Genomic DNA, 22,951 nt, shown 5'->3' on the forward strand with positions numbered 1-22,951 from the left:
AGGACGGAGAGTGTGGTGACGGGTGTGCACGCGTGCACGCACTGGGGCACACCAGCCCTCCACGCTCGTCCTCGGGGGCCCGCTCAGTTGTTCACTCACAAGTTCACCCCATGTGTGGGGCTGGAGGGCCGTGGCGTCCGAGGGCTCTGGAGGTCTGGTGGAGGGGATGGGGTGTGGGATGAGGCTGTTGTCCTGGGCTGGCCTGCATGTGGCCGGTGGGGTTAGACTGTGTGTTGAGGGGACGGAGTCCTCTACACAGACGTCCTTAGCCGGAGGGGCAGAGCCCAGGAGGCCAGTGAAGAGAGGCTGGGAGAAGTGGCCCTGGGGTGACAGGTGGGCAGCCAGCTCCAGGTGGTGGTCTTCTCGGAGGTCAGGTGGCTCTGGAGGTCCCAGGGGATGGCCCTTCTCATCCTGGAGTTCTAGGGAAGGAGCAGAGAGGGGTGGGCAGGGCAGGGAAGAGAACCGGGGATAACCGCTGCCCACACCCGGCAGGCACTGCAAGCTGGGTGTCCTCACGGCTCATCTCATTCTGTGCATTGCACCCTCATCGGGGCAGGGAGGTGGGCACTGTTCTCCCCCTGAGCCTCGCCCAAGGTCACACGCAAGTAAGCGGCAGAGCAGGGTTTGAACTCAGGTCTCTCTGGCTCTGAAGCCCATGAGCCCTCTCTCCCCGGCACCAGGGCAGGGCCCAGAGGAGCTCTCCAGGGCAGGGAAAGGAAGGGCACTCTCTCTGCGCAGGGGCCTGGGTGGCGATGGGGAGGCGAGTTCACTCCTGGGGTCCTAAGTTGACCTTCACTTGCTCCTCCAGCCTGAGCCTTGGAGGGGATGTCTCAGAGTCACTCCACCCTGTCTTCCACCCCCCACCAGAAATCCCAGCGCAGCCTGGAGTCGGGGGCGCCCTCACCTTGAGGGAGGGGCTTCCAGCCCTCAGTGAGTGAGGCTGGGGCACACTTCCTGGGCTGCCCAGCAGGGGGAGCCCCTGCCCACCCCCTCGCCGCTGCAGGGCCAAGGCAGCAGGCCACTCACTGCTAAGGACCCGCTGGCTCTGGGGAAGGCCCCTCGGCCCTCTCTGCCCCAGGCCAGCCTGGCCTGCGTGACTCCTGGCCTCCCGTGAGGTGGGACATAAGACTCAGGCCATTAAGCTGCCAAGCCCCTTCCGTGGGTGAGCCTGGGCCCTCCCACCTCCTCCAGCCCTGGAGGGGTGTCAGGGGCAAAGGCCATCCCCAGGAAGGGAGAAAAGCACTCATCAAAGGTCTGGGAAGGAGGCTCAGGCTTGCGGGGCTCCCGGTCTGCACCCCGTGACTCGGGTGTTTGCTGTGTAAGGTGGAACTCACTTCTCAGGGCAGCTCTCCCCGTCCCCTTGGAGGAGGCTGCCCAGGGCTGAGGAATTGAGGAAGCAGCAATTTTCCTTGCCCACCGCCCCACCCCGTGTATGCCAGTGCTGAATGTGCCTGCAGAGGGGAGGGCAGAGGCCAGACATTTGGGTGGCGCCTCCATCAGTGCTGTGCAGTATGGCAGCCTGCGGCCACGTGTCTCTGTTTAAATTACAATTAAATAACATCAGCATTAACATAACAGTAACACCAGTTCCTCACTGGCACTGGCCACATTTCTAGTGCTCTGCAGCCTCCTGCGGCTAGTGGCTGTGTACTGGAGAGTACAGATGTAGAACATTCCATCATCTCAGGCAGTTCTACTGGGCAGCACTGGTCTAGCCCCTGACACCTGGGGGAGGCCCTGGTGTCAGGGTTGGGGTTTGCGCAGCCAGGAAGCTGGGTCAGGAGCAGGGGTGTGTGCGTGGTGGGGGTGGGAGGTTGCTGCCACAGGGAGCCCCGGCCCTAGGGAGCGTCAGAGGAAGAGGAGCCAGGGAAGGGTGTGGGGCCAGAGCTGGACACGTGGGGAGGAGGCAGGCGGGCCCCAGGGGCGGGTGCGCAGCATGGAGCCTTGTCTGTGCGCCTTGGCTCTGAGCGCCCATGCTCCCGTTCACAACCTGGGAGCAGTGATCCTGGTCAGACGGTGGGGCGAGAAGAGTCCGAGAGAGGCTTAGGTTAGCTTCATCACTCCGCCACTGCTCGCTGTGTGACTCAGAGCAGGTTCCTTCACCTCCCTGAGCCTCAGTCCCTTGCTTGGTCCAGGAGGACCAGCAGAGCCAACCTCCAGGGGCTTCGTGAGGCTCACGGAGGGACAGTGAGTGTCCTCCCTGCTGGCAGGGGAAACGCGCAGACTGAAGACCAGCTCCTTCTTGTCTTCCCCTGTCCTGAGGGACCACAGAGATCCTTGAGTTCTAGCTCCTCAGTTCTTTAAAATTATAATGTGTACGGAGTCTGCTTCCTAAGGAGGATTTGAGGCAGCTAACCCCTTATTTTACAAATGAGAAAACAAGCTTTGGGAGGTTTAGGGACTTACTGAAGTCACGTCGTCCCTGAAGTTCCCTGATGTTCGGAGCCAAGAAAAGTTTCATAAATGCAGCCTCGGCCTCTTAGCCCCACCCCCTGCCCCATCCAGACGCCACCGTCCCCTTAAGGGATGTGGGGCTGGGCTGAGGACAAGGATGAGGACTGGGCCAGAGGCTCAGTGCCTGGCAGGGGGTGATGGGGACTCTGAGGTGGCCCAGGCCTAGAGCCTGGGGCTCAGGTGGGGCCTCTGTGTGGAGTGGGGCCCAGAACTGGGATGTCAGAGCTCAGCCGCCCCAGTAGGCCCTGCTCCCCAGCACCTCTGTGCTCACCCCCCCCCACACACCCATGCCACAGGACTTCGCAATGCTATAATGCACCGGGCATGGTGGCTCATGCCTGTAATCCCAGCACTTGGGGAGGCCAAGGTGGGAGGATCAGTTGAGGATAGGCGTTAGAGACCAGCCCGGGCATATAGCAAGGACCTGTCTCCACAAAAAGTAAAAAAAAATTAGCCGGGCGTGGTGGTGCATGCCTGTAGTCCCAGCTACTTGGGAGGCTGAGGCAGGAGGTTCGCTTGAGCCCAGGCATTCCAGTGAGCTATGATGACACCACTGCACTCCAGCCTGGGTGACAGAGTCAGATCCTGCTAAAAAATACACAGAAAAACTCCCACAACAAAAAACACAAGGTAACTCCAAGTCAGAGCGGTTCAGTGTCGTGCCCAAGGTCACAGAGGCAATAAGGGGCTGGCTGTGCCAGCTTTGCTGCTGGTTCTCTGAATCTCCGAGATTTCCAGCGTCTATGCAGCACGAAGCTCTGGCTGAGAACTCGCTTCCCAGGGGGCTGGGCTGCAGGACTCTGGCCTGTCAGGGAGAGTTACAGTCTGGTGGGGAAGGGGCGGCTCCTGGCAGGGCCTGCTCTTTGATGGGGGAGCCTGGCTTTGATCTCCTTTTGAAGTCCCGGCCTCTGGAACTGGCAACCTCAATGGGGAGAGCGCAGGGAAGGGGGAGATGAAAGGGCAGGGAAGCCAGAGGGGGAGAGGGAAGGCGGAGGCCGGCCAGGAGAAGACTGGAGAGAAACAGATGTGTGAAGGAGAACGGGGGAGCCAGGGAGAGTGAGAGGCTGCTGGGAAAGAGGGACTGGGGGCACTGGGGGAGGAAATGCTGCGGGCAGACAGCGCTGGGGGGCGGGTTGGTGGCATGGGAGAGAGGCCTGGGGCAGCGCAGGCGGAGGGGTCCGGCTCCCCGTCTCCTGTGCCAGCAGGCCGGGCTCTGGGGGAGCCTGCGCAGTGGAGCCGTAGCCCCCTCGCCCACCGTCCTGGCCTCAAATTCCTCTTCTCTTCCCGAGGGAGGCCCTTCTCTCCGGCTGGCTCTGCCATAGGCTGACTGCCGGTGTCTAAAGGTGCAACAAGTTCCCGGCCAAGCCTCAGCAGAGGCATCGAATGGTCGGAGGAACGGGTGAGGGGGTGGGGAGGGGCTCACATCCGGGACTTTTCTTGGGGTCTGGGGCCAGGCTGTCGCCCAGGCAAAGGGGGCGGGGCGGGCCTCTGCAGTGTAGCCCTGCACCTGTTCCTGTCTGACATCCCAGCTCCTCCAGTGGGGCTGCCACAGCAGGCAAGTGGGAACACGTGGTGCGGAGGGGCTCCCCAGCAGTGAGCGCTGCTTCCCAGCCTGGCAGTGTCCTCCTTTCCCGCCCTGCCTCTGGCTCTGCACGCCCATCCCCCACACGCCCCAGGCTAGCGTCAGTTCCTTGCAGCTCTTCCCCTCTGCTGGGCACCCTGGTGGTCCAGCACCTTTCAGACCCTGGACCCAAACACAGGGCCTCACTGAGGCACAGGGTGGCCAGTGAAAGGAAGCCGGGGGGTGGGGTGGGGTGGGGTGGTAGACACCCCCCTCCCCTGGGTTTCCTCCTGGAGTGTCCAGAATTAAACCCAGTACAACTCCATGTACTTCAGAGAGGCTGGGAGGGCGTCCAAATTAGGATTTATGGGATTAATGGCTTTTTTCTGGTCCCCCAGCCTGTCTCCCCAACTCCAAGCCTCATGCCTTCCTCGTGCTGGGCCTCTATCCCGGGGCCCAGACCTCACAAGAAGCTGCCATAGTGGAGCATGCTTCCTGGGAGGTGGGGGGCGTGCCTGGCACCTGGCCCCCTCCTTGGCCACGACACCCTTCCTTGGTGACGCAGAGGACGAGCTGGAGTGGGGAGACGTCCACGCTTCTATGCCAGGTTCCCCAAGGACAGCATGCAGTCGACTGCTGGCTTCACACTCCTCCACACCTAACGGGGGGTTGAGGCTAAATGTGAAGTGCTGGGAACTGCAGGTGACAGGAGGACAGGAGGTTGCTGGGGCAGAGTGGGGCTGGGGAACACTGGGAGATGGGGGAGGGGACAGGGTTCATGGATCCTGGAACCCAACTGGCTCCTGGTAGGTGGGAAACGTTCTGCAGCAGCCACCAGAGAGGCCCCTCCTGGGTCCATCCCCTGTGCCAGCTGCCTTGGGACCTGCCACCTCCTGGGCCCATGGGAGGTCTCTCACAGTCAGCACCAATCATGTCCTTGCTGGTAGTCCTGCCTCCTCCATCCTGTCCTTTCTCTGTCCCCTCCCACCCTGCTCACCCCCAAACCAGCTCAAGCCCAAGGGCCTCCAGTTTGGGCTTCTCTCTGTGCCGGAGGGTGGACCCTTTGGCCTGAGTCCCAGCCCTGTGATTCCAGTTTCTCAGTTGGACTCCTCTTCAGCTCCCTCTAACTCCTTAGGGAGGTCACATGTTTGCTGGGATTCCTCCCATTTCGCCATGTCCAAGTCGATGTCTGAGTTCTTTGCACTGTGGCCTCCATGTACCTCAGTGTCTTCCAGGGCCCAGCCAGGGAGGGAGTCCTGTTCCCCCGCCTCCCCCTGCAGGCCCATCAGTTCCCTTCAACTCAGGGACTTAGGGGTCCTAAGCAGTCTCCTCTCCTGGGAGTCCCTTGAGGCCAGGGACCATCCTGAACCCCAAGCCCTCAGCACAGTGCCTGGTATGAGCAGGTGCTCACTCAATAAGTGTGGGTTAATTAAACTGTTCAGCTGGGCCAGGGGAGGTCAAGAGGAATGTGGACATACAGCCTTGACCTAGAGGGCCCCTTGTTAGGAAGGGAAAGTGGAGCCCCAGGTGCCCAGCGAGGGCTAAGGAGCCACTGTGATGCAGGGAGTGTGGCAGCTTCTGGGGCCACAGGAAGATGAGAAGGCCTGTTGGAGCAGGAAGGGGCCCTAGAGATGATGGGGTTTCACAGGTGGGGAAACTGAGGCTCAGAGAGGGGAAACTGATGCGCTCAAGGTAACACAAATTAGCACAAATGGGACTGCATTCCAGACTTCTGGGCTCCTGGTCCACGCCAGTCTGGCCCCTGCCCACTTCCCTGACCCTTTCCATTGGCCCCACTCTGCCTCCTCCAGTCCCACATAGCTGGGGCACCGGCACTGCCAGGACGGGTGAGGGGGTGGCCAGAGCAGGAGGGAGGTGGCAGGGTGTACCTGTTGTCCAGAAGCAGAGGTGGATGCTAGGGCTCACGCACTAGGGTGGGCTCAGCAGGATGGTTGCATACTCCACAGACTCTCCAGGCCCCGAGGGGGCAGTCCACGGCCCTGGCACGAGTTCCAGGGCTGAGGTGTCCAGTTCAGCATAGTGGACGTCAGGATCCTTTAGGCCAGAGCCCTAGGAATGAGGCAGGAGGGGGAGATGGCAGGAGGGGGCGAGGAGAGTATGGACCAGGATGAAGCACCCAGGGCCAGGCATCGTCGGGATGAGAGGGAGGTGTGTGGGAGTGCAGTGGGTGCAGGAGGGGGAAGGGAGCCGTGGGGGATTGGGGATGGGGTGAGAGAGAGAGAAGCAGTACACCAATTAATCAGTGACCACAGAGAAAACAAAGGCTTGGAGAAGGTGTGTAAAAAAAATTGGCCACAAAGCATTTGTATGCTTTGCTAAGCTATGTCCCTTTAAGCCCTGGGCACCGGTGTGTAGAGGCAGCGTGGGTCCTTACTCCCTGCACCACTATACTTGACTCTAAGAGACTATTTATGCCAACCTTCTCATTTTGTACAAGAAAGAGGCCTGTAGAGGGGACAGGATGTGCAGGTCTTAGGGAATTGTCTAGTGGAGGATTGGTGGCACACCGTGGAACTTGGAGTCAGAGGGCCTGGCTTTGAATTTTAGCTGGGCCACTTGCTGTGGCTTGCTAGGCAGGTTCAACACATCTGAGCCTAGTTTTCCTTTTGTAAATCGGGAAGTAAAACTTGTGAGCACTATCGCTATCCTTAGAACCCAGGGCTCTGACTCCCAGCCCTGTTCTATTCGGTGGCACTGTAGTACTTTGACTCCCGGTTTGATTTGGACATTATTAGAGCAAGTGTGCTCTGAGGGCAGGGGCTGCCATGCAGTTGAAAGGCAGAGGTCCTCCCTGCCACTGCTGGGAGCCAGCTCTGCTCGAGGTGTGGCCGTGCCGAGCCCCTCTCCCTCCCAGGGCCTTGGTTTCCCCTTCAGCAAAATGGGAGCGTGGCTTGAGGATCCCAGAGGCCCTGCCAGCTCTTATCTCTGGATCTTTCCTCACAGCCCCCTCCTCCTCAGCTCTGTGCGCAGTGTTGATGTTCAGGCAGGTGGATCTGTCTGCAGAGCAGGGCCTGAGCGGGAGGAAGGCTCTCCCTGGGCAGGGCAGGAAGAGGGCTACACACTGTTGGAGGGGGACCTCCGTGACCTGGGCTGCTGCCCACTTGCTTCCCCTTGGCTGCGCTGTCTGGGCAGCAGGGAAGGCCCAGTGTCCTGATTTCAGCTGCCTTCCAGCAACGCCCGTCTCATGCCCATCGATGACCGCAGGCAGGGACACATGGCAGAGCTAAATTTAGCGAAATTAGCTCCCGATTTCTCATAAGTGAAAGTCACACTCCCTGGAGGAGACGCCTTCTCCTCCCTTAGCCCTCTGCTTCCAGAGACTGCCTGGCGTAGGGGTGGAGGAGACACCTCTTTTCCCGAAGGAAGGATTCTGGGGAGGAGGTTGGGAGTATAGGAGGCCCTGGACAGAAGGGAGAGGAAGGGGACTGGACAGACAGGAGGTCTGGGACCCAACCTGCAAGCTGGAGGGCCTGCGAGAGTGACTGAGGGGCAGGGAGGTGGGGACAGGCAGGCAGCGCATGTGCAAGTGGGAGCTGCTGGCACGAAAGGCCTCCAGGAGACAGCCCAGATGTGCCTTGTCCCTGACGGAGGCTTTGACGGCACTGCAGGGAGTCCCATGGCTGGGAAGAGTGGCGGCCACTCAGGGATGGGGTGAAGACCTTCCAGCGGAGGCAGGAGACGCCTGCATCGACTGTGTCCTCATTCTGTACACCAGTGCTGTGGTAGGACTGAAGGGGTCCCACCTCTTGTCCTTCCCATCATCATGAGCATGCCTGGGGACAGGTGCTTTGGGTGGATGGGAGCCAGGGGGGTCCTGGGATCGCCAGACTCTACAGGCTCCCACTGAGGATGTCTGTTGAGAGACTGCCAGTGTCCAGATAACTTCTCTGTGTATGCCCTTCCCAACTGTAGGCCCTTCCATTGGTATGGAGCAACCTTGGCTCTGACCCCCAGGGAGGCCTGGGGTGATGGCAAAAGGTGGTTTGGGAACATGTCACCCAGGCAGGTGGAGTGGGGTGCAACAAGATAATTGGACCATCTAATCTAGGTGGGTGGAGGGGAGTTGCCCAGTTCATTCTGTAGGTTCCAAGAATGTGGAGCTGCCCAGGGAGTGCTGGCCACTTTGCCTTTAATCATCATAGAATCTGTCTCAAAGGCGGACAGAGAGCAGTGACCTGCAACTTCTGCTGGGTGATGCCAGGAGTGGCCTAAGAAAACAGGTGGGTAAAGGTAAAGGGGAGATTTGGGCCTCGCTTTCTCACTGCCTGCTGGGAAGGGGGACCCCACCCTGAGTGGAAAGTAGGGCAAGAGTGTCCCTGGTGCAAAGCCTGGTTGCTGAAGAATTCTACGGTGGTGACCTGGGAGGACGTCCTGATGAACAGGAGCACTCTTTCATGTGCAGTGCTCAGGCTCTCGAAAGATACGTAGGGAGCAAGGCCTGCAGGGGCAGCAGAGTTGGCTGGTTATTCCGAAGTCATATTGGCACAGATGTGTGACAGTGAGAAGCTGAGGGCCATCAGCAGTTAAAGGCTCAAGGTGAGAGCCAAAGACCCTCTTCGGCTGCTTCCAGAGAGTCCCGATGGCCTGTGGCAGGAGAGTGGACAGAGCTGAGGAGCAGACACAGGATCTGGCAGTAAGAATCGGCGAGCCCAGGTGCTCCGCCACGGCAGGTCTGCTGTGCTCAGTAAGGGCCCTGCTTGGGAAACCTGGGTCCCTGCAACTGAGGTGAGGACCAGTGGCTGGAGATTCCTGAGCAGTGGCCCACCCTTCCCTAGTAAGAGCTGGCCCCACCCCATGGCGGAAGACACTGCAGAGACCCCTACCGCCCTGTCCCTGGAGCTGCCCCCACCTCTGTTCCTGGCTGCAGGCTGATAATAGGGTTAAAGCCCAGCATGAACCAGCTGGGGGCCCGCTGGGCCTGATCAGGGAGGAGAGGTCGCACATGAGCCAGGAGTGGCAGGAATCAGCCAGCATGAACCAGCAGAAGTGTGGCGAGCACTCCCGGGTCCGACGTGAAGGGTTCTGGATCAAGGAGGCCAGAACAAAGGCTGGATAAGCAAAAATTCATTGCCTTGGAGGCACTTCCTCAGGACATGGTGTTCAACACCCGGCAAGGACCCCAGAGGAATAGGGCAAAGTCACTGCTAGGCGCACGGCACTTCCCCCGCGCACAAGCACAGAATTGGCATACTGACCCCGCATTGGGTCTACGGGGTAAGAGGAAGGTGGAACCTCTGAAACTGCCCCACCAGCCAAGAGAGTAATTCAAAAGTGGTAGTGTACTCAGGGTGTGGAGAATGGCAGAGATTATTGTCGTCATGAGAGGCCTAAAGGATGCAAGGGGAGGGGCGGTCCCTGTCTAACGTCCATTAAATTCATCAGTCTTACCCCTCCAGAAACCAGATTGATCCTAGAGAATGATTGACCATTGCGATGGTCTGCTGGTGTCCCTTACCCCCAAATTCAGATGTTGAAATCCTAATCCCCAAGGCTACAATATTAGGAGGTGCAGCCTTTGGGAGGAGGATGAGATGAATGCTCTTATAAAATAGGCCCCAGAGAGCTCATATGCCCTTGCACCATGTGAGGACAGAGAGAAGACTGTCCATGAACTAGAAAGGGGGCCTCCCCAGACACTGAATATGCCAGCACTTTGATCTTGGACTTCCCAGCCTCTGTAACTTTAAGAAATAAATTTTTGTTGTTTATAAGTGACCCTGTTTATGGTATTTTGTTATAGTAGCTTATTGGACTAAGACAGTCCACTAGCCACAGGCTCAGTCCAGTGGTGTCCCCGATTGCAGCTGCTGGAGCAGTCTTCTAAATGCTGGCTGCAGGAGTAATACTCTGAAATGTGTCCATGTGATGCTCTGTCCTCAAACAGGAAGAATACATGGGTCTAGGAACCAAAGGATGAAAGCAGGAGGGACCCCATAACCATCACTTCCAGTGACCTAGTGGGGGAATTTTCTACTCCCATTCCCACAACTTCAGGCTCTGCGGGGCGAGGGTCCCACTGGACTATAGCTGGGGTGGCTGCTGGGCACTTGGACTCCAGTTGTGGAAGAAGAGGAGTTGCATGTTGGCCCCGGTCAGGAGGAGGTTAGGCTGCTGCTGCCCCACAGGGCCAGGGAGGAACATGGGTAGGACCCATACTTGGCCTGCTTGGGTGAACGAACACATGTAGCAACCCTGGCCTGAGATGAGTATGCTTGTCAAGAGCTCAGAGCCCTCGCAAATGAAGGTTGGGGTGACGCCACCAGGTTAGCCACCAAGGCGACTGAGGAGACAGCTGAGTGAGGGGAGCTTGGAATGGGTATGGAAAGGAGAGGATGAGTGCAGTGTGGCCCTATGATCTACCCAGGCAGCAAAGGTGCATGCCTCAGGAAGAGAGGTCCACTGATCACGGAGGAGCTACTGCCTGCACCTGGATGGGTGGGCAGACAGTGGACCTGTGTGGCTTGTATCTCAGCTGTGGGAGCATGGCTGGCTGCAGCCCTCCCTGCTGCCCCTCTGGACCCACCTGGTGTTGTGCTGAGACCACGCTTCCCCTAGACTGCTCCCAGCCAATGACTAAAGAGATGGGCATCTGGTGCAGGCCCATGCCTGCGCGACACAGGAGTCCTCTAATGGCACCGATGGCCCAAGGATGGCGCACTGCCTGGCCATTCTGTGCTGCCGCCCTGAGACTTGCTGCTCACCCTCCTTCTTTCCCTGTCCTTTCACGGGAGGCAGATCAGCACTGTGGTCTGAAGGCTGTCCCTGCCTCCTCCTGCTCCCACCCTACTGACTTGCATGTCTATTCTCACCTTGGCAGCTGCTTCTTGGGGGACTTGAACTGACATAATAGCTTCAGAAGCCCATCCCTCCGAAGGCATTGTGTCCAGCCTCCACTTCTCACCTGGGCCACCTGCACTCAAGACTGAGGAGATGGAAGCTCTCCTCCTTAAAGTCAGGCAGTGTCTCCTCTACTCTTCTCGACACTGGTTTTGGATCCTCTGGAAGTCCTCCCCGGGACCTAGCCTAGATCCACCCAGCTCTCCCAGTAGTACCCACCACCCGAGTGGACTCTTAGCCCAGAGGCCCTGGCAGAAGTCGAGGGGGGTGAGCACCCTTGGGTGTGTGTGCAGCATGGACCTGGTCCACACAGAGGAGTCTGGGCCCACCAGGCTGCCAAGCTTGGATAAGCGTCAAGTTGCTGTCCCCCGGGCTCCCTGCAGCCTCCCCCGCCCCAAGCCTGCCTCAGTGCACAGTGCATGCTCTGCCTGGCTCCTGCTCGCGACTTGTTGGGAAGGAGAATTGATGACAACATCAATAATGTGACTTGTATACAAGCTGCACCGCCAACAAACCCGAGTACTGGGGATAAATCCTTTCCTGGCCCTGTAATTTCTCTGTAAGCCAAAAGGAATTACACTTTTCTTGGCAATAACAGGGCCTCCCCAGGATGCCAGAGTTTCCCTTCCCCTCCATACGCCACCCCAGAGGCCGTTCTTGTAAGCATCTATCCATGCAGATGCCCTAGTCACACGGTGCCCGGGCGCAGGACACAGGGAGCAGATGCTCTCCTTGGCCTTCACCTAGCCCCTGCTGCCCATGGCTGGTGGGTAGAGGGGCTCACTCTGATTGGATGAGCTCATCAGGGGACCCTGTTGATCCCGCACAAGGAGAGCATGGGAGGGAAGGCCGTTAGGGGGAGGAGCCATGGGCTGGGGCTGCCGCTGGGATGAGGGGAGGAGTGTGCAGAGGAAGGGGCCGAGGCAGTGGGTGCTGTCCTTGAGCTGGAGCTGCCAGGCTTGGCCTGCTCCTTCAGTGCCCCCAGGGAGGGCTGTGCATGCCGGGCCGAGGGGGCAGCAGTCAGGGAGCAAGACCGAGAAATCGTTAGTGGGGATTAGAGCCGGCTGCAGCTGTTCTCTTACATCACGGCCTTCTTCACGCCGAGCCTGGGCCCACTCTATGGGGGATCCTGCTGGAGTCTTCCATGACTTCCCAGATTGCTAACTTCCATCATCTTACTTCTCCCTCCTGCCTCAGGCCCCACTCGCCCACCCCTCCTTGCACCGCGGCTCAGACAAGTGAGGCTGGCGACTGCTGAGGACGCTGAGGGAGCAGGCTGATTCAGAGAACCCTGCATGGGGCATGGCTTCCTATTTTCCGGAGCTTCCGGGCTCCCCACTGCATCCTGCCTCACCCGAGTTCAGGCCTGGGCTAGTGTTCTCTCTCCATCCTGAGGTGAACCTCCACACCTGGTGCTTGTCATGTGGCCCAAAGTGGCACCCTGACCTCCAACTTGGGACTCTGAGACTCTGAACCCAAGCCCTCAGGGCCACCCCGCCCGCCCTCTGGGCTCCCGGGCTGTGGGGCAGCCAGGCCGCAGCACACGGGAGGCCCAGGCTGCAGCAGAGCGCTTGGCATTGGCTGAGCTGAGTTATCCTGAGGCCCAAGCCCTGCCAGGCTCCTTTGTCCCCAGGTGAATTCCCCACACATCTGGTGGTCTTGGTGGCTGCTGCCTGGTTACGGCCTGGACTTGGGAGCCAGAGTACTCAGGGTCCCAATCACGCTACCCCCAGCTACGCACTGGGTGATCTTGCTATGGTTTGAACGTGTCCTTTAAAGCTCACGCTTTGGAAACACAATCCTCCACGCAACAGTGTCGGGAGGTGGGGCCTAATCAGAGATGATCAGGTCTTGAGGGCTCTGCCCCCACGAATGGGTGAATGTCATTAAGGGACTGGGTTAGTGATGGGGAGAGCGGGCTTGTTATGAAAGCGAGTGTGGCCCCTCTTGCTCTCTCACTCTCAGAGCCTGCTGAGATTTGGCCTTGCCAGATTCGGGCCCCTCGACCTTGGACTTCCCAGCCTCCAGCTCCGTAAAACCCAATCTCTGTTCTTTATAAATTACCCAGTCTCGAGTATTTTGTTGTAGTAGCACAAAATGCACTAAGACATCTCTTAAGTTCACTGAGAGATGGACCCCTTGGACCCCTAGTTTGACTGGGACTCCCCTCCTCGATTCCATGCACCCCCATCCTGGCATCTGCCACACTTGTGGCCACCTGGGAGGGCACACGTGCAGCCTGAGACTTTAGCTGTGCTGGCTCTACCAGCCCGGGGCCAGGCACCCTGTCAGTGCCCAGTAAGTATTTTGTAATGAATGGATGGACTGAGAGGCGGAGGAAGAGGTTCCCCTGGGGGCCCTGGGGTGGGGAGGGTCCCAGTTTCCCCCTCTACAAAATGGGGCAACAATAAGACTTATCACATAGATTGCTGTGAGATTAAACAGAAAAATGTCTAGAAAGCGACTAGCAAGGTGCCTGGCACACAGCAAGCACTCCGCACTACCATTGCGATCCCTTCTGTTGGGACTGGCAGGGCTGTGCAGTGCAGACTGGATGTAGGGGTGCACCTCAGATGGGGAGGACAATGATACAAGGGTTGCCCAGCAGCTGTTTGAGGAATGGTCTTGTGTCCACCTGAGTTGGCTGAGGAATAACAAACGGTTGGTGGTCTTTTGCCCTTGCATAGCACCAGAAGGTGGGGGCTGGGCTGGTCCTCTGGGCTCAGCACCCTGGGAAAGGAATGCCATCTCCCTGGGGGCAGGATTTGGCACCTTAAGATGGGTTCACATCGGCACTTCCAGCCAAGAGGGAGGAAGGCTGTGCTGTGGAGACAAAGGCCTGGCTCTCCCACCAGTGCCAGGAGACTGTGTTATCTTTGGGCCCAGGCGGTCTGGCCTGGGTCTCTGGGCTGGCACTGTACCGGTACCGCCCCTACCCCAGAGTCTGTTGAAAGGAGCAGGCTGTGGGCAAAGGTGGCAGCCATTCAAGTGGACGCTGGCCCTCCGAGCGGCTGGGAGTGGGGCCAAGAGGAGGGGCTGTGGCTGGCTTTCTGGTGGTCGTTGGCAGGACGGGGGACTGGGGTGCAGGGTACAGAGCTAGGGACAGGGATTGGGGGACAGAGAGTTTGGCATCAGCCTGGGGTCAGCCTCCCTGGAAATCCCACTCTCCCCAGCTGGTCTTCCCAGCGTGCCCGCAGTGGGCAGCCCTGAGGGGCTGAGGCTCCCCCTGGGGTGGGCCTCCTAGTGCCACCCTGCCACCCTGCCACCCTGCCCTCCTCAGCCTCCTTTGTCCTCTTTCCCTCTAAGGCAGCTGGGCTCGTGGTCAGGCCGGGTGGAACTTGGCTGGGGGCACTGTCTTCAAGGTTCAGTCGTCCTTACCAAGGGGTGATAGGAGGGGGAGACCCCCAGATCATAGTAGGGGGGCTGCAGGGACAGCTTCTGCAGCTCCTCCTCTTCCTGCCGCAGCCTCCCTGCCTCCAGGCGGAGAATCTGGAAGAGAAGGACGTGAGTGCTGTGCACACTTTCTTGTGCCCCTGCTCCGGGAGGCCCCTTGGACCCCTAGTTTGACTGGGACTCCCCTCCTCGATTCCATGCACCCCCATCCCGGCATCTGCCACACTTGTGGCCACCTGGGAGGGCACACGTGCAGCCTGAGACTTTAGCTGTGCTGGCTCTACCAGCCCGGGGCCAGGCACCCTGTCAGTGCCCAGTAAGTATTTTGTAATGAATGAATGGACTGAGAGGTGGAGGAAGAGGTTCCCCTGGGGGCCCTGGGGCGGGGAGGGTCCTAGTCTGTTATCTCTCAGGGTGGGGACAGAGGGAAGACCTGGACCGTGGCTCTAGCCTGGCCCTGGCCTTGTGGAAACCGGCCCACGGAGGTGTGCTGGCCCCGCCTTAAGGTTGGGCCCCTCCCTGAGCCCATCTCCCGGTTTTCTCCCCTCCCCCAGTCTAGGGACCTTGTTCTCTGCTGCTCCAAGCCCACCTGGATGTCCTCAGGTGCAAGGTAGCTCTGCCTGCTGGGAGGAGGCTCCAGCTTCTGGGAGGCGGTTAGGTCGGTCCTGGGGGAACAGGATGAAGGTGCACTCAGTACAGGGGCTTGCATGGGGCAGTCTCTTCCCTGGTCAGGCCACCTGACAGTGACAGGTCCCTGAGCCCTACTGTCAATGATGGGCCCTGCTCCTGGGCAGCCTGCTGGGTGGCCAGAGCCTGGGATGTGGTGACTCAGCCAAGTGGGTTAGAGGCTGAGTGCCCTGCCCACCTTTCCCAGGTGTCTCTGCCCTTGTCCCTAGCCTGTCCTGTCCCTCTCGTCCCTCCCTCTAGCCTGGGTACTGGAACCATGTGAATCTCAGGTTTTCCAGCTCAAAAAACTGGGAAATCCAAAAGATGCCCAGGGGGCCCTCACCCAGGGCCAGGGGAGGGAGGCCCCGGATCCAAAGTATGGGGGTGCCAAAAACCTCAGTCATCACGATAAATAATAGTTAATATAACATTTTTGAGATGAAAATTAATGCAGAAATCCATACTGAACAAAATATCAACATTTGAAGTAAAGACAGGCATAGAGTAATAGAGGCATGCTGAGCCTGAGGCAACAGGGAAAAATCAGTAATTCCAACCCCGTCTTTATTTAAAATGTTAATATTTTGTTTATCATGGATTTTTTGAATTCATTTTGATTTTTTTAAATATCGCATTAAAATATTATTTATCATGAGGGCTGAGGTTTTTGGCACTCCCATAAACTTTGTGCCTCACTGGCCGCCCTGGCCCCAGGCCTGCCCCTCACCCTTGTCAGTGGCTGGGAGAAGGTAAATTTGTGTGAGTTATTTAATCTCTCCGTGCCTCAGTTTCCTCATCAGTCAATTGCTGATTCTAATGGTACACCTGCCCCTTGGAGCTGCTGTGAGGCTCAAACGCATCTTTCTGGCAGTGTGAACACTGGGCGGTGCCCACTGCACAGCAGGCACCTGTGAGGACTAGCTCCTCCCACCAAAGGGTTAATGCCCCTCCCCCCACAGGTGGGGGTGGGGAAGCCCTCGGAAGGCCCTGAGCTCTCACAAGTTCAGGTGCTTCAGTGTGTCTGGGAAGCCATGGGGGTGGGCGGCAGGAGCAGAGAAGGGAGAGTTGGGGTGGGCAGAAGCTTGTCAACACTCACCCGTCACCATCTGTCCCCAGCTGGCCCTTCTGCTGCCGGCGGTACAGAAAGAAGACAGCCAGTGGCATGGCAAGAATGAGGACCACAGCCACGGTGCCGCCTAGGAGCCTGGCCACGTTTCCTGTGCCACCCTGGGGGAGGGGCTTTTCTGGAACCGAGACACAAAGAGAATCAGAGAGAGAGAGAGGGACAGACAGACAGACAGACTGAAGTAAGCCAGAGAGAGTCAGGTGGGCAAAAGAGTGAGAGAATCAGATAACTGAGGCAGTACTTGGCCTTCAGCACCCCTGCCCTGCATGCCCCCCACCCATGCTCCTGTTCTAGGAGGGGCTGTCCCAGCCAGGGTGGGAGAGAACGTCATCCTCTAGGTCCCCAGGACCCTATAACCCTCAACCCTGCTCTGATCATGGGATCTGGGGCACAGGGGTGGACTGGGGGAGGGGAGACCCAGGGCAGGGGGAGGGTGCTCAGAGGTGGGGTCTCCACCCTCTCCTTCCACTTCTGGCCCTGCAGGGAAGATTCCTGTTGAGGAGTTTAATTTCCTTCCCCTCCCTACTCAATTAAACTAGCAAATGAACTAATTGGAGCTCTGCCCTCGCAGCTCTGGAGAGAGGGTGAGGCCCCTGACAGGAAGATGGGAGCTGTGAGTGTGGATAGGAGGGGGCGCCTGGGGGCTCCTCTCAGGGAAACCAAGTCTCTCCCGTACAGAGGAGCTGCAAAACTCAGAGGGCTGTGGCCTAAGGCACGGGGGCTGAGCCACCCTCTGTCGGACCCACCTGGCCATTGCCCCACGGAGGGGAGCGCGGCTGGGGTGTCCAGCAGCCCCTCGCAACCTGCTTTGTGGCGGGACAAGTCACACAACCTCTCTGGGCCTCAGAAAGAGAAGGGCCTGGGAGGATTGCTCTGGTTTGCTGCGATGTTTCTCAGTCTGATCTGGAGCCACCAGTCTGTCCCTGAAGACTACGAGGCAGCTGACATTGAGCTTGTGGCCAGGGGTATTTGCTGCTCTCTGGCTGTCCAGGCTTGGCTGTGAAGCCACAGCTGATCCTTTGCGTCCCTCCCTCTGCTGGGCTCCATTTCTCACCTTTGACCTTTACAACACCCAGAGGGCACTAGACCGAGGAGAAAATCATCTACTGTAGACTTCTTTCTCTCCTTCCTCCCCACCACCATATTATATATAATTAAACACAGAGCACCTGAATAGAGATGCTAAATTGCAGTTTGCAATAAACATCATGGAGCCAATTTTCCTAAAGTGGAATTGACAAGCACCTGCCTCTCTCTTTCTCTCTCTCTGTTCTCCATCTCAGTGCCAGGTATCTGGCAGAGACCTCAGCACAACCCTGGCTCCAAGTGACTATGCAGCTCCTCTCTGGCCCTAGCCTCTGGTAATTGAAGAGAGCCCTCTCTGCAAAGCCTCCGGCCCCAGCATCCATCCGTCTATTGCTGGTGGGCTGTGGCCCCCTTGGGCAGGCAGTTTGGCCAGGAGGGGCAGCCTTATGTGAGAGTCGTGGGCTCCAGGGACTGGGTCCTGTGTGCGTGTCTATCACAGGGACCCAGAAACCCCAGCCTCCTCCTAGGACCCTCTACCCCAGCGTCATGCTTCTGGTCTTTCTTGTTTCTCACACCTCTTGGGCTTGGATATTGCAACCCATTAAACAAAGCTTGTCCCCCTTTCTCCAAACCTTGGCACCCTGGCACCCAGCCCTAGCTTCCTTCCACATTCTCTCTTCTTTATCCGCACGCCTTCCTGCTCTGCCCCTGCACCCTTCCATCTCTGCCTCTTGCTTTGGTTTAGCAAACATGTATGGGCCTCTGCTGTGTTCCAGGCACTGTCCTGGCGCTGGGAAGCAGAGATGCGTGAGTTACAGTCCCTGCCTCCGAACACCACTGATTCTCACCTGCTCGTGTCTACCTCCTGAACAGCTCTCAGGAGTGGCGGCTCCTCCCCATCTGCAGTGCCACCCCTCTCGGTCCAGCCACCAGCATCACCTGCACTGCTGCCACAGCCTAACTAGCTCTTCTGCTTCCAGTCCTGTCCCCTCCAAACTGTTCTCTGCCCTTGAGCCTGAGTGTTCTTTCTAAGCCACAGATCTGATCAGGGCACCTCCCTACTTAAAATCCTCTGAGACCTCTTGGCCCTCAGGAAAGTGTTCAAGGGCTGAGGCTTTTGAGGCTTTCATGACCTGGCTCCTGGAGGAAATGCCACGCTGCAGCCAGCTGGACCTCTTGCAGTTCCCATATGGGATATGGGGCATCCCTGCTTCCTTTCAGCCTCAGCTGCTCTCCCTACAGGGGTCTCTCTTTCTTCCTGCCTCTGTCCAGGCCAGCCTGTCCTGCAGCTTTAAGCTGGATGTGCTCCCTCTAGAGAGCCCTCCCTGCCTCCTCCGCTGGAGTGGGTGTCCACTCTCGACTTCCCCAGCACCCTCTTTCGGTGTCTTTTCTATAGACTGTGAGTGCACATCTGACTTGTCTCTCCAGCCCCTGCACGGGGGTGCCTGGTATGCAGGAAGCGCTCAGCAGGTGCGTGGTGAATGAATGGAGGTTTGCCTGAATGAGTGTGTAGAGGGCTGTTCTGGAATCTCACCTTCCACCAGGGGGAGCTCTCACTTTGAGTCCTTAGCTATGTCCGTGCAAGATGCTAGGAATTCTGTTTGGACACAGCCCAGACCTAGATCCCCTTTTCTTCTCAGCACAGCTGAGGCAGGCTGGCATTTCCAAAGGGCTGGGCTGGGGGGACCAGTAGGGAAATGAACACAGACAACGTCTGGCTCACGGAGTTCAGGTTTCTCTCCCACATGGCCAGCCCCACATGGGATCCGAGCAGGAGGGAGAGACGGTTTTAGGACAGAGGGCTGGGATTCCAGCTCCTGCCTCGACTCCTGCTTCTAGGGGACCTTCCTCAGAGGCTTCTTCCACCACCCCTCAGGGACTCTGGGCCACTTTGGCAAGAGAGGGAGGCAGCTATTCTTATAGAGGCCCTCATGTCACCCTTACAGTGAAAACACAAGTACAGTTGTCCCCTGGTATCCGTGGGGGATCGGCCCCAGCACCCGCCCCCACCAGAACAGCAAACTCCTCGATCTCCAGTCCCTGACATAGAATGGTGCGTAACCTACGCACATCCTGCTGTATGTTTTAAATCATCTCTGGATTCCTTACGACACCTAATAATACGATGTAAATGCTATGTAAATAGTTGTTACACTGTATTGTTTCGAGAATAATGACAAGAAAATACTCTGTACATATTCAGTACAGATGCAACCATCCAGTTTGGGGGGGAATATTTCTGACCTGCAGTTGGTTGAATCCACGGATGCAGTGCGCACAGGTACGGAGGGCTGCCCGCGTGTGGCGCGCGCGTCTGTGAACGCGCTAACGTGGGCAGTAGGAAAACCAAGGGTCCAGGCATGTGGGATGCAGTGGGCAGGGGCAAACGAGCCAGGGCCATAGTGGAGAACTCTGATTTTGTTCCCTCCAAATTGCCCTCTCTCCACGTCCCACCGTCTCAAAATCTAAGCGCAACTTCCCTTGGTGCCTCGGAGCCCTGCCTGGTCCCCTGGAGGGTCTTACCCTGGGGGTTAAATACTAGCAGTAGTGAGAAAATGAGAAATGGGACAAGAAAAGGGAAAGACAAGGGAAAGACACAGAGAAGAAACTGGCCTGAGTCTGTGGCATGCCAGGCACTGTGCCGGGTGACGTTGCTGATTTGGGGTTTGTGTGATCCTCATATCAAGGCTGCAAAATGAGGTAACATTACTCCCCATGAGCACAATGAGGCTCAGAGAAGTTAAGTTATTTGTGTGAGGTCACCCAGCCGGTCAGCGGCAGCGTGGACACTGGAGCCCAAGCCTGTGAGTGACTCTGTCTGAGGCTGCCAGGCCTCCTCAGTAGTCCGGTCCCTTACTGGGCAGGGGCCCGGCACCCCGTCTCATCCTTTACCAGACACGGCCCTCCCGACCCCCCTGCCCCAGTGGGGGCCCCTGGTTGCTTTGTCTCTGAGCCTCGCCTTGACAGCTGTGTGGAGGGGGTCTGGCGCTGGCCCCAGCGGGGGCCCTGGCATGGAGCCCCCAGACACTCTCTGGTTACACCGTGACCAATCTGTGCCCCCACTCCCAGCTCCGCGGGCTTCAGGGCAGGCCCAGTCACCTGCAGGCAGCGGCCAGCTGAGCAGGGAGGGAGGGTGCGAGGGCGCCCCAGAGAGACCTGCTGCACGCCAGGCTCGGTCCTCGCTAAGAGCCTGTGAGGTTGGCCTTGTTCTACTGAGAAGGCTCAGAGAGGTCAAGTCAACTGTCCAGAGTCCCACAGCGAGGACCACCATGGCAGGACTTGCTGAAGTCCCTCTTGTCCTGTTATGTCAGCAGCGCCTGGCCTCCTCTCTCTGGGGAGACCCTGCGCTCTGTCCTGGCTCAGGCCCCAGGACGGCCTCTGGCCCTCTCCCTCCTGGATGCTCCTGCCTCTGGGACCATAGCCCCTGGGCCTCAGTTCTCTCGCCTGACTCGTGGCAACAGCATGTCTGGTTTTCCAGTCCCTCAAACTGAGAAAGTGGAATCCACCGTGAGGAGGTGAACCCAGACCCGGGCCCCCTTCTGGGGAGCTGCAGGACAGGGACATAGGAGCCTCTCTGCTCTCCCAGGAGCCAGACCTGCCCGCTTCGCTGAGGCCTCGTGGTCAGGAAGTGTGAGGAGCCTTGGATCACACCTGCGCAGCCAACATCTGAGTCTGGGCCTCGTACCACCCAGCTCCCAGCTGGACCTGGTGTTCCTGCGCCCCAGGCCTAGCACAGGGCGGAAGGTGAACCCGGACGTCCTGCTTCACACTCGCCCTGCCCACTGCCCCTCCTTCCATTAGACAAACATGTCCCTAGAACCTTCTATGTGCCAGGCACCGTGCCGGGTGCTGAGGGTCTTGTCCCCTGGCTAATGGAGGAGTCATGCACGGACACAACTAAATACCCTATTTTGTGACTCACGCTGCAAGAGAAGTCTCCTCAAGGCCCAGGCGAGTATAGAGGAGAGAGTTAACTCTGGGAGTTCATGGCTTCACAGAGGAGGGGCCTTCTGAGCAGGGTTTTGAAAGCATAATAGGAGTTCACCAGGAGAAGAAAGGGAGAGAGAAGAGCATTGCAGGCAGAGTGAAGGGTGCCGCAGGAGCCCGTGTGTGAAATGTGGGGCATATGAGGGAAGTTCCAAGTATCGGATATGACTTAGAAATGGGGTGCCAGGGGAGATAGACAGGGCAGGAATCTGGGGGTGGGGGAAGTAGGGGGCAGAGCATGCTCAGAGGTTTGGATTTCACCCATAGGTCATGGTAATGCCCTCGCCCCCTCTGCCCCTACGTGGGGACAGAGACACGCCCTTTCTCAGGAGCTGGACTGACAAGGCTATCTTGGGGTCGTCTCCTCCAGAGCTCCTTAGGGCAGCCACTTGGGCCTTCTGCCCAGGAAGATGCCTGGGTTGGTCTGCCATCTCCTCCAGTGCAGGCCAAGCAGGTGTTTCTGGAGAGCTGAGAGCTCAGAAGAGGCTGGGTGTTTGGACCTAGCACCCTGAGGTAGGATGGGCTGAAGGAAAGTCTGGTTTTACTGCCCAGGACCCATCCTGTGGGTCAGCATCCACTTGGCCATTTATCCAGCCCAAGTGTGCAAGACTGACCTCTTTCCTGTTGCCAAAGGCAAGGGCTGGAGGGAGGGTGTCCTGGACCAACTCTCCTCTGTCTGGAAGATCTGAGGGCAGAACCCAGCAGTCTCGCTGCTGGGAGGGCCCCAAGACTCATGTGAATCTCACTGTTACATTGAAGCCCAACTGTGAGAATGCAGGACCTGCACCCCAGGGACTGGAATGTTCTGACTGCACAGGCAGGAGCAACGTGGAGGCTGGGGCTGGGATGGAGCAGGGCTGGTCCCATGCTCAGGGGCCAGCAATGGGCATCCCTGCATCCCTGTGGCCTCGGCATCGAGACTAAGCTCCCCAGCCTGCCCCACCAAGGCCCTGCACACACTTCGCAGCCGGGCCCCACAGCGTGTCCCGCACGCGCCTGCGTGTCCTGGCTCGCTCCAGCTCTCTCCGTCTCCGTCTGTGTCTCATTTCAGTTCTTTCTCCCCAGGACTTGGAGCTGGGCTGGCTGCTGTCCCATCACACTTGGGGCATGTGTCAATCTCCTCTCCCCTCGCCCGGGAGGGGACATACCCCGTTCTCCCCCGTTTAGCCCATACAGGAGGGGCCCTTTCAGGAGCTTTCCTCTGATCCAGGGTGGTGAGAGAACCCACCCAGAGCTGCAATCACAGAGCTCTTTCCTTGGCCTGTGCAGCCAGGCCTCTGCCCTCTCCTCCTCTTGCAGCCTGTGCTGGCCTTGAGCCGGCCCTGAACCTCTCCCCTAGTTGGGCTCCTGGGCACTCCCTCTGGCCTGGGCTGGGTTGTGCTTCAGCCTTGTGTCTTCCCTGGTGGGCCCTTTGGTGCAAAATGCCTTTTGTCTTTGGCCACAGAATGTGCTCTCATTCTGAACTTAGGTGGAGGTCACCTTGTAGTCGCCTTCCTCAGACCTCCTGGGTGGAGGCTGGAGGCCCTATGCTCTGAGCCCTGCCCTCTTCTTGCCCTTGCCCTCACTTCCATTCTGCTCACCTGGAGCAGACGTAAATCATGTAAAGTGCTTAGCAAGGTGCCTGGCACATAGTTGATGTGTAATAAACGGTTGCTATTTTTGTTATTAGCTATTTAATAAATGGAAATTAATGGTACTGCTGATGGTGATGAAGTTGCTGATGAAGGTGATGAAGCTGCTGACGATGGTGATGGTGTTGATGATGGTGATGGTGGTGATGATGATGGTGGTGATGACGTTGGCACTTCTCCCCTCACTGGAAGCTTGGCTTCTTCACCCACGCTGGCACTCTGGCCCAGATGACACCTGTGGCCACATTA

General features: G+C 58.2%; 1 protein-coding gene across 1 annotated transcript in view; it reads right to left on the reverse strand.

The window, feature by feature from the left end:
- Positions 1-14,230: 14,230 nt before the first annotated feature.
- NECTIN1 (nectin cell adhesion molecule 1) overlaps positions 14,231-22,951 on the reverse strand; it is an 85,808-nt gene continuing 77,087 nt past the window's right edge. The window contains exons 6-8 of the mRNA XM_076002586.1: positions 16,029-16,176; positions 14,856-14,931; positions 14,231-14,362 (exon numbers count right to left, since the gene is read on the reverse strand). Coding sequence (XP_075858701.1) covers positions 14,231-14,362; positions 14,856-14,931; positions 16,029-16,176 — 356 coding nt within the window. The remainder of the gene's footprint in view (positions 14,363-14,855; positions 14,932-16,028; positions 16,177-22,951) is intronic.

This window comes from Microcebus murinus, chromosome 4, assembly GCF_040939455.1.
Source record: "Microcebus murinus isolate Inina chromosome 4, M.murinus_Inina_mat1.0, whole genome shotgun sequence".
Lineage (NCBI taxonomy): Eukaryota > Metazoa > Chordata > Mammalia > Primates > Cheirogaleidae > Microcebus > Microcebus murinus.